This window comes from Heterocephalus glaber, unplaced genomic scaffold (genome assembly GCF_053883595.1).
Source record: "Heterocephalus glaber isolate CG9 unplaced genomic scaffold, H.glaber_assembly_v1.0 deba00001481, whole genome shotgun sequence".
Taxonomy (NCBI): domain Eukaryota; kingdom Metazoa; phylum Chordata; class Mammalia; order Rodentia; family Bathyergidae; genus Heterocephalus; species Heterocephalus glaber.
Window position 1 is genome coordinate 50,789,641 of NW_028258317.1, and position 14,034 is coordinate 50,803,674.

The 14,034-nt window shown below is 42.2% G+C and overlaps 1 protein-coding gene across 4 annotated transcripts in view; it reads right to left on the bottom strand.

The window, feature by feature from the left end:
• Positions 1-14,034, bottom strand: part of Dock8 (dedicator of cytokinesis 8) — a 231,693-nt gene that overhangs the window by 85,492 nt on the left and 132,167 nt on the right. For all 4 annotated transcript variants that reach the window (XM_004838202.4, XM_004838200.3, XM_004838199.3 and 1 more), the window contains 8 exons: positions 13,613-13,683; positions 12,474-12,612; positions 11,748-11,849; positions 9,361-9,456; positions 8,480-8,714; positions 6,504-6,668; positions 5,269-5,438; positions 554-649 (listed from right to left, as the gene is read on the bottom strand). In XM_004838202.4, the coding sequence (XP_004838259.1) occupies positions 554-649; positions 5,269-5,438; positions 6,504-6,668; positions 8,480-8,714; positions 9,361-9,456; positions 11,748-11,849; positions 12,474-12,612; positions 13,613-13,683 (1,074 nt within the window). The remainder of the gene's footprint in view (positions 1-553; positions 650-5,268; positions 5,439-6,503; positions 6,669-8,479; positions 8,715-9,360; positions 9,457-11,747; positions 11,850-12,473; positions 12,613-13,612; positions 13,684-14,034) is intronic.

Genomic DNA, 14,034 nt, shown 5'->3' on the forward strand with positions numbered 1-14,034 from the left:
TATAGAGAATTATGAGGAAGAATTTAATATTACTTTATATAGTATTGAAACAATTGATACCTAATTATTGCCATCCACTTTAGTCAAGGATGAATTGTCCTCAGCTCAACTTAAACTAAAAGAAAAGCTCATATAGTGGCTGTCAAAGTGTATACCAGAGCTTATACTGGAGCAATATAAAATGGGAACTTATTAGAAATATAAGTTCTTGAGCCCCTCCTCAGATCCACTGCATCAGAAACTCTGAAGGTAGGGTCCAGCAAAGAGTTTTAAGAAGACTTCTGGGTGGACAGCTAGATGGCAAAAAATGGGAGTTAAGGAGCAGGGCTATGGCAATGTGTATGTTTGTTACTAGGGCAGGGAACAAGGCTAGAAAGCACTTCAATAGTCTCTCTTTTCAATCATATTTCGAGGGCACAGGCAAATCCTTCCTTGTCGTGGGATTATCTTTGTACCTTTTTTTTTTTTTGGTAACGGGGACTGAACTCAGGTCCTTGCACTTGGGCAGCAGGCAGCAAAACCACTGAGCTAAATCCCCGGCCCATCTTTGTACCTTTTTGCTGGCTGGTCTTGGGATTGCAGTTGAACCTGGAGCATCATTATTGCCAGAGCAATAGTAAGACATCCGGCTGCAGTTTCGATCAACAGCCTGAAACATACACACGCCAAGACTCAACATCAGCTGATAATGATACACTGAAATCTGAAAGTCATCACTTCAGAATACATTTTTAGCATACGTCTTACTGTTTTTCTGGTTACAAAGGTAAAAAATAATTGCCACAGACAAATATAAAACAAAGCAAAGAAAGTAAATTCACACATTAATTTCACTTGTTCTTGAAATAATCACTATTAATAGTTTGATATGTAACAACCTATAGTTAAAAACTAGTTAAGAATGAGGTACTGAATAATCCCTTCACATTCATGTATGGACTTTATTGAAGGAGTAGAAAATAAAAGGATGGACACAGTGCCTCTCTGTGGTTTAGTATGGTATTGTACTCAGTCTCCTAAACACAAACTAGTTGTAGAAAACCACTTCTGAAAGAAAGGGGCGCCGCCTGCTGTGCAAGTGCAAGGACCCGAGTTTGATCCCCGGTACCAAAAAAAAAAAAAAAAAAAACTTAAAGGAAGGGGCATGCTCTATTCTTTTGGTTGGACAAAATTTTCTCCCCTGCCTACAAAATAATTAGAAAAATTTTAAACCAGTTCACAAAGACATTTAATATTTTCATTTTTAGTAGAGGAAACTACAAAGGTCGAGGCTGTCAATAATAGCCACAGAAGGCGCTGGGGATTTAGCTCAGTAGTTTCGCTGCCTGCCTTGAAAGCGCAAGGACCCAAGTTCAATCCCCGGTACCAAAAAAACCAAAAAAAATAGCCACAGATCCCTTGTTCTTTAGGGAATCAGAAAAGGGTATTGCCTAAAGGAACTTTAAATATGAAGTTGAACACTGCATGCTAGCAAATATCTAACAAGCATCTCTACTTGGGGAGGGGCCTCATATGTAACATTTGTCAATTCTTGCGCTAAAAATCCTTTCATCATGGCTGGTTTCAATCTTTTACCATGATACCAAGGCAATACAGGCCACACCATTATAGCGTATTTCTGCCATACAGATACAATACACACAAATAAACTCGAGAACACAGATAATAATAAAATGTAGTAAGACAATTAGGAGGGGTGAAAGGTGAAAACTACCTTTTAAAAGTAAACTTTTAATATTGGAATAATTATCTATTTTGTTATTCTTACTAGATTTACAGGTAAGATGCAAAAGTAGTACAGAGAGCTCTATGCACTTTGCCCTGCTTCTTTTTTTTGTTTTTTTTTTTTTTTTGGTACTGGGGATTGAACTCGGGTCCTTGTGCTTGCGAGGCAGGCTGCGGAACCACTGAGCTAAATCTCCAGCCCTGCCCTGCTTCTTTTAATGTTAACATCTTATATCATATGGTACATTTGTCAAAACTAAAATGTTGGGCCGGGGTTTAGCTCAGTGGTTCCGCCGCCTGCCTCGCAAGTGCAAGGACCCGAGTTCAATCCCCAGTACCAAAAAAAGCCCAAAACTAAAATGTTAACATTGGTAGATTACAGTGAACTCAATTACAGATTTTACTTGGATATTATCACTTTTTGTATTAATGTCCTATTTTTGTTCTAGGGTTATAATTCAGGATATCATATTGCACTGATTACCTTTACTTTTTTTTTTTTTTGGTACTGGGATGGAACTCAGGACCTTGTGCTTTCCAGGCAGGCAGCTGCACCACTGAGCTAAGTCCCCAGCCCAATCACCTTTACTTTTGACATAAATCATTTAAATGTAAGTTTATATAATTTAATTTTTAACAATGTCTGTTTCACAACTGGCTCAAAAATTCCTGAAAGCTTATTGATCAGCTCTCAGAAACTGGTCTGAGCTAGCTCCAGCACATTCTGGTTTGATTTTGTAAGTTAAAAGGACAGAATATCAACAATTTCATATAGTCCAAACTATAGACTGTCAAAATCTCCAGGAGCGGATCTCATAGTTTTAAAGACCCAGAGATGGTTCTTAGGGTCCCCAAGCAGTCAGAACCTATGTAGTGAGGAAGGCAGAGGCCAGGGTAGGTAACTGACCTGCCCAGAGCCACACTGCTAGGTGGTCTCAGCACCCAGACCCCAACTTAACTCTCTGGATTTCCTTCCTTGCATTGGTGGAGTTTATAAGGGAAACTTTGTCTAAGCCTAGAGACTTTGATGTCTACTAATCAAGCGAACATAAGGCCACAGACAACTGGGGGAAAGATTCAGATTAAGAGTACATGGTAGCTTGTGATTGTACTAAAAACCACTGGATCATTTACCTTAAACGAGTGAATTTTATGCTATATGAATTACATTATAACTTTTGAAAATTCCAAATAAGAGTCACTCTACAATGTGCTTGACTGTTACTTCTTAAAACCATCAAGATCTTAAAAACAAAAAAAGTCAAGAAAGTGTTACCAGCAGAGGAGACTAAGGAGACAGAACTCCAAGATGTCATGTGGTACCCTGGATGGGATCCTGGGACAGAAAAGGGACATTAAGGAAAAAGGGAGGAAATATGAATAAAGCTTGAACCTACATTAATAATAATGTATTAATATTTGTTCATTACTTGTGATCTGTACCATTCTAATAATATAAAACATTATTAACAGGGAAATTATATGAAGTATATAAAATTCATATGAAAACCACCATGAGATAACATCTCAGCCCAGTTGGAAGGGCTATTATCAAAAGAGACAAAAAATAAGAAACATTGGTCAGGATTTGGAGAAAGGGGAACTCTCATAAACTGTCATGGGAACATAAATTAATAAAGCTATTAGGAAAAACAGAATGGAGGGTCTTCAAAAATTAGCAATAGAACTGCCATCTGATCTAGCAATCCCACTACTGGGGATATACCCAAAGGAAATGAAATCAACATATGAAAGAGACATCTGAACCCCCATATTTGTTGCATCACTGTTGGCAATAGCTAAGACATGGAGTCTATGTGTCCATAGATATATGAATGGATAAAGAAAACATGGTACACATATACAATGGAATATTATTCACCCACGAAAAAGAATAAAATGCTGTCATTTGTAGCAAGATGGAAGGAACTGGACAACATTAAGTGAAATAAGCCAGTCACAGAAATGCAAATACTACATATTCTCACTTACATGTGAAAGCTAAAAGGTTGATCTCAAAATAGAGAATGGGATAGCCATTATCAGAGCCTAGGAAGGGTGAGTGTATGTATGTGGGGGGTGAGCAGAGGGAGACAGAAAGGTTAATGTGTACATGGATACATAGGAGGAATAACTTCTCATGTTCTTTAGCATAGAAGATAAGTATGATGATGAATAATTAATTGAATGTCAAAATAGCTAGTAGAGAAGACTTTGAAGATTTCCCAGCACAGAGAAATGATATATCTGAGGTGACAGACAAGCCAATGACCTCGATTTCCTGATCTTATTGTTACACATGGTACACAGGTATTGAGCTGTCAGACTGTACTCCCTAAGCATGTATAATTACTATGTGTCAAATAAAAGTGAAAATACATTTAAAAAGAAAAATAAGCAGGAAAGGCAATACAGGCAAGTCACTCATCTTCCTACATTTTCAGTTAAGCTGTTCACAAAATTTGCCTTCGTTCATTAGGAATATTATATGAGACAATCAATCAGAGGTCTTAAAGAATATAAAAGGCAGATGTTTAAAAAACAAAACCATACAAAAAACTCTAGGTATCAAGAAAAGTGAAAGCCAAACATTTTCCCTTGAAAATAAAATGTATGGTATTCACTGATGCCACGGGGCTCACCCAGCTATGCTGTAACAATCTCCTATCCTTAGCTAAGTCTGAGCTGGTCCTTAACTGCCAGCCTCTCCACTGCTTCTCTTAGCACAGCCTCTGTTGGTTCAAAGAAAAGAACCTAAATCTCGAGAGCTGAGTCCTAAGCACCTGACAGACACTATGGGCAGTGGTAGCAGTTGCTTTTGTGTTGCTTTTTCAAGTTCTAGTTTAAAAATTATAAAAGCCTTTACAATGTGCAGTTAGGAGGCGTAAGTTCTGTGTTTTATCGGATGGTAGAGTGATTAGAGCAAGTGACATTTAGTGAGTATTTCAAAATAGCAGCTACGGGCTGGGGATTTAGCTCAGTGGTTTCACCGCCTGCTGCGCAAGCCCAAGGACCTGACTTCAATCCCCGGTACCAAAGAAAAACCAAAACAACAAAACGCCAAAATCAAAATAGCAGCTAGAAGAGAGGATTGTGGATGTTCTTACCACAAAGAAACAACACATGTACAAAGTGACGGATGTGCTAGACCTTTTTTTCCTGTTTATTTGTTGTGGTGGTACTGGGGATTGAATGCAGGTCTTTTGCACAGAGATACATATCCCCAGACATACATACATTTCTTTCTTTCTTTCTTTCTTTCTTTCTTTCTTTCTTTCTTTCTTTCTATTTTGAGACAGAGTCCCACTAATTTGCCCAGGCTGAGCTGGAACTTGTGATCCTCCTGCCTCAGCCTCCCAGAGTGCTGTAATTATAAGCATAAGCCACTACACCCAGCTAACATCCTGATTTAACCATCACACAATGTATACATGTACCAAAACATCACACTGTACCCCATAATTATGCATACTTTTACATGTCAATTAAAACTAAAGCGAAATTTAGCATGTGTGTCACTCCAGGGTTTGCCGTGTTCCCTACCTTTGAAGTCGCGATGGTTTTCACTTCTTCATCAGTGGCAGAGTGCGTCCCCACGAGGTCTGGGTTACTGCTGCTCAGCACCCGGGTCTGCAGCAGCTTGGAGCTCACAGCGGCCGCAGATGTGCGTCCATATGTGTGGTAGCGGGGGTCAGGGAGGGAGGTGGGACCACCTGCACCCCACCAGGCAGGGACAAGTCAATCAACAGAGAGGACCAGAGTCAGGTACAGAGCTCGGGAAGGAAAAGGAGAGGCAGGTGGTAGAATGGGAGCCTATAAGATGAGCTTTTTTTTCTTTTGAGACAGAGTCTCTCTGTGTAGCCTGGGCTGGCCTCAAACTCATGATGCTCTTCCTGCCTCAGCCTCCTGAGTGCTGGGATTATACTCAGCCCAGGTGAGCTCTTGGCATTAGTCTCATTGTCACAAACCTCAGGTGGGCAGAGCGGCAGTGTTTTGGAAACCAAGGCAGAGTAGGAGAGCCCAGGCGTGGGTAGGGACAGGGTGAATTAGAGACATGTGCCTCAGTGCCAGCCTATTAGGCCATGGAGACCAGAACCCAGGTTTGCCATGGCTTCTAAATTCTAAAGAAAAGCTAAATATGTAGCTATTTTTAATAGATCAGTGTGTCAATGATCATAACTTTCTAAATCATGGAGGAAATTTTTCTGAGATCCAAAATCCATGGAGTTGCTGGCCGGGCGTGGTGGCACACACCTATAATTCTAGTACTCTGGGAGGCTGAGGCAGGAGGATCACATGATCCAGCCCAGGATGGGCAACTTTGCAACTTAGCAAGATCCTGTCACAAAATTAAATAAAAACCAAAAATCTATAAATGGAGTCATTTGAATCTTATGAAGACAAGCACGTACAATGTAAGGATGTTCTTCACCTTTCAGTATTTATGTGTTTCCCAAAAGTCTATTTAAGATTTTTAAAGCTCTACGGAAGTTACAGATTTATATGGGTGTGGAATTTTGTGGTCTCACTGATGCTACTTTTTTTTTTTTTTAATCACACTGACCACAAGTTCTGGTTCATTATTACCTAATGTAAATGATTAAGAAGAATAACAAAACGGATTATTACTGTTTCAAAAGTATAATTTGGGGAAATGAGAAAACTGAGTATTTACTGATTGATAATGACAGGTTTAAGAGTTCCTGCCATTACCGCCATTGGATGCCAGTGGGGTGGGCGTGGGCATCCCCGCCCCCCAGGCCCCTGGCCAGCTCTACCTGACTTGGATGCGTCTCTGTGCCGCTCAGGCAGGCGGAAGACGTAGTGCACGTAGGAGGCCAGCAAGCAGTTCCTCCCATGCTGGTCCTTGCTCAGGTCCTTGCTGTTGTGCAGGCTGCTGGCGATGGCCACCACAGACTCGAAGGCAAACTGGGAGAAGTTGGCTGAGGGACCAAGAGAAGCATGACTGACCGGAGGTGAGCACAGTCCCCGTCAGGGACAAGTCCGACCACTGACTGCCCTCAGCCAGCAGGCCTAGGGGTGCCTGGGCAGGGTGAGTGTTGGCCAGCTCCGGAAGGTCTGCTCCGCTCAGCACAGACCACTCACCTTTCCTCCACTCCCCTCCCTCCTCCTGCTGGCACACTGGGTTTGAGGACCAGACATGCCCGGTGTCTTCCCTGTCTGAACCCTGCTGCAAGGGGGCCTGCGCAGTGGGGTCTGCACACTGACAGCATCAGCATCACGTGGAGTCTGTCAGAAGTGCCTCAGCCCAGAAGGGCTGAATCACAATCTGTATTTCGACCAGATGGGCCTGGGATTTGAGGCCATCCCTCAATTTGAGGTGAGCTGCTGCACAACACAGGTTCTTGTAGATCAGTCTAAAAAAGCCTACATATGATGTCACTCCCCATGGTGAATCCATACAAACAGCTGAGGTACTGTCTGTACCTTCTCATTCTGGAGGGCTAAGCCCTAACCCCTCCCTTCCCTTCCAGGGAGGGAACCACCATTGCCTGTCCAGTTGCATGTCTGCTCTTTCCTTCCTCAGTGACTTCCTCACACTGTGGTCCTCATCTGGACAGCCTTCCTTGCTTCTGTCCACAAGACCAGCGCAAGCCCCAACTCCTGAAAAAAGCCTCTGACACAGAGCTTAAGTGAACCTGAGTTACACATTCCCTCAAGCAACAGAACAATAGGAGCTTCCTTCATTTAGGAACTCCACATCTTCCTAAGGTTGTTCCATCTGAACCAGCTGTTTGGGTGGTAAACCCACTCTCTCTGTGAACACTGGAAACCCTTCTCGGGCCAGGCACATTTCTCATATCTTCTTGTTTCCACGGTGCCTCCTTATAGTGTCATAGTAGGTTCTGAACAAGTGCTTGAAGACTAAATAATTCCACTTTGATGGGCCAAAATGTCTTGGAGGTAAAATAAATCCACCAATTACCAGGTATTATGGCTTATATCTAGATGCCCCCTAAAGCCTCATAGGCACGGCTTCTGGGAGGTGACTGGATCATGGGTGTGTGACACTCATCCCTGGACTAGTCCTCTGATGGGCCTACAGCTGGGTGTGATGTTGGGAGGTGAAGGCTGGTGGCAGGAAGTGGCTCACTGTGGGCATGGCCCGGAAGGGTATTTATCTCTCTTCCTCCCTTGATCCCTCTCTGCTTTCTGCCTGCTTTGCCACGAACTATTTCTCCTCTGCCATGCCCCGCTGCCATGCTGCCTTGCCTTGGAGCTAGGTTACTATGGACTGAAACCTCTACAGGCTGTGAGCCAAATAAAACTTTCCTCCTCTAACTTATGTTGGAGTATTGGGTGTTGGGTATTTTGTCCCAGGAATGAGAAAGTAACTAAAATACCAGGAATGGAATTTGAAAGACTGCTTGTAGTAAAGTTTATGAAAAAAAAAAAGCTGTATTATTTAGAACCCCATCTTTTTTTTTTTTTGGTACCAGGGATCGAACTCGGGACCTTGCGCCTGTAAGGCAGGTGCCAGGTGCTGGAACCACTGAGCTACATCCCCAGCCCTAGGACCCTATCTTAAATGTTTCTTTTTTCTCTTTCTTTTAAAACGTGTATTAAAATTCTTCAAAAAACAGGAATGGACTTGGCCTCTTTTGAGTTCACATTATCAGTGCAAAGAAGGATCACATCACTGCTGGATTTCTGGAAAGCCGTGCTTCATTAAGCAGGGCACTGTCTGCCTGCCTGGCTTCCCCATCCCCCTCCCAGCCCTGCCTGCCTTTACCTGTCTGGCCGGCGATGACCATGGGCTGCACGGACAGCTGGAAGAGCTTGTCCAGCACCAGGTGCAGGAAGAGCACAAGAGGCTCCAGGCGGGAGGAGTTCAGGCAGATGATACTGAGCTTTAGCTCGTGCTCCAGCACGTTCTCAGTGATCTTCTGGTCCAGCACTCGGATGGGGAAGGTCACCTGGCTCTCCAGGGCGTGGCAGAGCGTGAAAAACTTTTCCAGGTGGTTATCCTGGGAAGGCAAAAGCCAGGAGACCTCTTGGAGTCTTATCCCTCCAGTGTTCACCCAAGGATTCACAAAAACAATCAGACAGCTGTACATGGGGGCAAGCTTTTAGCCGGGATGTTTCAGACTGAGGTACTGAACTTCTTCATAGAAATCAGTGCACAAAATAGAATCTTTCAATATATTCACTAAAGAAAAATTAATTTAGTCCCTGACACAGTCTGTAGCATAGTAGGGAAACATACTAGCAGGAAAGTCTAAGCAGATGCGTAACACAGTGGCAAGAAAAGGAGGGAACATGGATTTTTTTTTTTAAAAACTGGTAAAATGGCAGAAGCACAGAGGGAAACAAGACAACAGCCAAAAAGTGTTTCAGATCAAGTCTCCCTGAAAAGTTTCTCAAGCAACAGAGGAGTAACAGGTTCCTTCATTTAGGTTCTCAACAGTTTCCTAAGGTCTTTGCATTTCAAGGGCAAATGAAACCCAAACAGGCTTATGAGTCCCCACATAGAACAGAAGGTTAGTCTTCACTCTTCCATCAGCAAAGACTTGCACTGATCCTTTATTGGCCTGTCCTCTGAAGGCCTCTCTGCTGCACTTCCACCTTCATTATTAGCTGGTCTGATTCAAAGTCAGCCTTGACGTTCCTTACCTGGGTGTGAACGGAAGAAACAGCTTGCACTTCGATATTAAATACTCCCTTATGTCCTTCAGCCCACTTAATGGGAGGATTCTGTAAGGGGACTTTCTATGTTAAAGAGAAACAAAATAGAAGATTAGCAATCCAGTCACCTTTTCTCTCTTAAAGCAACTTGACTTTAAATGTCAGGCTCCTAAAATAGAAAACTACCCCAAAATGACTACAAGTAGACTTGGAGTCAGGAGTCTTAGGTTCAAGTTCAGTTCTACACTGAGCTCATTATTTTATTTTTTAATTTTAAAAAAATTAATTTTATTGGTACATTGAAGGTATGTAATATAATGACATTCATCATTGGAAATTTGCATAATCCATCTTGGTTCTTATTTTTCCCCCTTCCCCTGCCCTCCCTTCAACCTTTCCACCATCCCTATCTACAAAGACTTTGTTTCCATTTTTTCTTTTTCTCATATTAATTCTATTCCCGTCTTTCCTTTCCCCTACCCTTCCCACTTCCCCTTTCCCTTTGTCCCCTTTTCTTCCTATTTCACATTATCTATTATACCTTTTAGTCCTTATTTACACTTTCAGTTTCTCACACTAGAGAAACTATTCGGTATTTACACATGTGTGTCCTATTTATTTCACTTAAGGGTATGGCCTCAATATGCATCCATTTAGCTATAAATGTCTCTAATTTCTCATTTTTGATGGCTGAGTAGTACTCTATTTTATAAAAAAAACCCCACATTTTCTTTATCCATTCTCCAGTTGATGGGCAATTGGGCTGCTTCCAAGTTTTAGCTATCATGAATTGTGTTGCTATGACATTCAACCACAGTCCCTGGGGGTCAGAACTGAGTCATCATCCGTCTCTAAGCTCCCATCCAGCATGGATGATCCTTGATTCTAGGAACTGAAATGCAAAAGTGCTTTCGCTTTTGAGGGCTTCTGCAAGGTGCTGTGCAGCCAAATCCTGAAGAGTGATGAGGCAATGTTTAGGACATCCTCAGGGGACCCTCAGAAGGCTTTAAGGGGAACTCTTTTTAGTCTAGAGCCAGGTATGAGCTGGTGGCCTGGTGCAAAGGATGTTTCTCTCTGGGGGAAAAAGAAGAAGAAAACAGCCTGGCAGGGAGAGTCAACAGAAAGAGTGGGTTAGAAAACTCACTGTGAAGTTGGATCTAAATCCAAATTCCTGGGAAAATTTTCCACTTAAACATTAAAAAAGAACAAAAAGGAGCACCTGCAGATGAACGGATCTCAAAAGAGCAACATGTGTGCCTCATCTGGACCCTGATCCAAACAAACAAGTACAAAAAAATGTGACCTTCATGGGATTATTGGAAATTTGATCACCAGCTGGATACTTGGTGATGTCAAGGGGTTGTAGTTAATTTTCAAGGTCTGACAATGTATCATGATGCTTATAGAGCAAGCCCTTATTTTCAAGATACATACAGTACTAAAATATTTATAAATGAAATGATGATGTTTAGTATTTACTTTAAGATAATGTTCAGTGATGGAAATCTACACCAAAGAAACTGAGATGCACGTGGGCAGGAGCTGGCACGGCCAGGATGGACACCCCACATGGCTGGTGTTCTTTCCTTTCTGTAATCTATCATCTATGTATCTATCCTCTATCCTCTATCATCTATCTATCATCCATCTATCTATCATCTATCTATCTTTCTTTCTCAGTCTCCCTCCCCTCCTTCCACCCCTTTCTCTCTCTCTCTCTCTCTCTCTCTCTCTCTCCTGGCCTTTGCACTGAGCTCCATCTCCAGTCCTTTAAAAAATTTAAAAAAAAATTTTGAGACAAGGTCTTGCTAAATTGCCCAGACTGGGCTCAAACTTGTGATCCTCCTGCCTCAGCCTACCGGAGTACTCCCAGAGTGTCCCAGCTTGAGGTTGTCCTTAAATAGGTGTACTGTAAAGCAGGCTGTGTGGGCAAGAGGAAGTGCAGGACACAGAAGGGGCTGGCTGTTGGGATCACTAGAGGAATAAAAACTCCAATACCTGGACTGTGACTACTGACCCACACGAGAAAGGGACTCTGGCCTAGAAAACTTTTCCAAGGAACCTTGTTGGAAACAGCCATTTATCACAAGTGAGCTCAGTGTGTCTCCTTTTATATATTATTCTGTGAATTCTTGATTGTAGAAAATGCAAATGTTGCCTTGGGTACAGATTGCATCTAGCAAACATTCTGACATCTGAATGAATGTGGTTTCCTTCACAGCCAGATATTCCTCCCATCCTGTCAGAACGATGTGCTCTCCGAACACAGTTTGCCAAGTGACAACCACTCCAGAAAACACAATGAGCATTGCTGGTCACATGTAAGGGAGTGGGCAGTGGGTCTGGGAAGGAGCCAATGGCCAGCTTGCAGTTACCTCGGCAGAATGCATGGAGTAATTGGGTGGCAGCTTCTCCAAGGCAACTGGGAGACAGTAGGATCCGGTTTGAAGACGTTCATTTAAGAGAACTGGCAGCCACTGAAACAGATGATGCAAAGAAGAAAGTGGGATTTATGACCACATATAATTCTAGCAATTTATCCAGCTCACAATAGTCAAATGCAACTAAACAATGATTAGATATTGACCAGGTCCCTTTTTGGCAATAATTTCTGCCCAGTTCTTTGGATTTTTAATTCCCTGAGAGTCCCCAAGATAGTAACATCAATGAGTTACTGTTTTCACTGCCAAAGTAGTAGTATTTTTCTTATAGCTAGTGTTTGTGTCTGAACATTGTGTTCATTTTAGCTTTTCTATTTTTTAAGAAATAACCACCCCCCCAGCCCCGAGGGATGAAGAGGTAGTTGTTCTACATGTAAAGCACATATATTAACTTTGGAAACAATGAACATTGCAGTGCTACTTTTTTTAAACAAATGAGTATTCTTTCAGTATCTATCACCCACTCGCCCTTCACTTGTGAAATTTGTCATTTGCCAAGTCAAGCCATTTCTGCTCTTTGCTATAATCCAGTTTATCACATTTTGCTACTTCTGGCAGGAAAGAAGCTAGTGAGTAGAATACAGTTGTTTATCTCCGGAGAGACGGTGGCTGCACCAGGGATCGTAGGGTGAATCAACTGGCAAGTTAAAAACAACTCACTGAATATCCCAAGAGACTTTCCACAGAGGCTCCTTCCTTCTGCTTACAGCTGATATGATAGAAGGTGAATAGGAGGTGATGATTTAGTGTGAGCTTAGCGGGGAGCTTAATTTTCACTTCTTCATAAAAGTCGGGAGACCTGTTTCAAAAGCATATCATTCATAAATAACTTTCAGCAAGAAGGATGACATCTCTGACTGCCAACTGCAATGCATGAACTCTCTGCTCCTGAGTTTGCCTGTGTGGTACCGAGCTTTTCATTGTATATTACTCTGCTCCTAGCTGGAAGTCCCTGAGACCAAGCTCATGTTATTGGATACACTTCACTTACACAGAACTGCTTACAAACTAAAGGCTTTGTCAGAGAAAAAGAAATTCCTGAACAAAATGGAAAGATCCAACAACTTAATCTGAGAAGATGATGAGGAGGAGAGTCCTGGTATGACCTCTTTCCCACCTGTACCCCAAAGGCAGGGCCTGGCATGGGGCTGTACTCATCAAAGGACTGGAGAAACAAAGGGATGATGCATGAAGAAAAAGGACCCAGCTTTAGAAAATCACAAAGTCCCAGCTACTCTTCTAAGGGGTTCATATACAATACCTCACTTAATACTCATGCCACACCTGGCCAACATTTAAATGAAGTACCTAAATGGGCCTAGGTTAACAGGCCAGGATCAAACCCAATGCAATCTGACACTGCACAGATGTTCCTGTCCTGTGAAATGTGAATAACAGTTTTTCTGCTGGTCAATTTAAAGAGATAGAGGGGCAGGTGAGGAGCAGTATGCAGAAGACAAGAAAAACACCAAGGTTAGCTGAGCTTTGCTGCTGGCTCCCGCTGGTATCTCCAGGCAAGTTAGAAAATCTATTGCCTTATTTAACACTATAGTATACAATCTCTCTGTAGCATTAATGTTAAACTTGAAGATTCTAGGAGGTTCTGAAGATATTTTTTTTCTCCTAGTCTTAATTAATGGCAAGAAAGTGCCCTTGCAACATTGCATTAGGGAACTGGTATAAATTTCCACTGTCCCTTAGCCTCTGGATTACAAAAACCAGTGAGAAGAGTCACTTGGGGAACTCAGAAAAACTTGAAATAACATCAGCATATGTTCAGAACTCTGAAATATACTTACTTATTATGGTATGTAATGGCCGTGTACACCTCCTGAAGAAATTCAGGCCCACTGGACTTTCCAAAGATGACCTATTCAACAATGTAGAAAGGACCAAATTAACAATGCTTCTTGAGTGTATCAAATCAACTATCATCAGGAAAATAGGATTCATTGATCTCATAGAACTATATTTCAGAGATTAAGAGTGCTGGGTTCTGGGCCAGGGATTTAGCTCAGTGGTACCATGCCTGCCTTGCAAGTGCAAGGTCTTGAGTTCGATCCCTGGTACCAGAAAGTAAAAAAGAGTGCTGGGTTCTAAAACTGACCCAACCATATAGCAGAAGAACTGGCTACAGAGAATAAACAGAGGCTCCTGGGTGCAAAATCAATTATCAAGGGCCACTAATAACACCAGTGCTCTCTTCACTCGGTTTCACTGG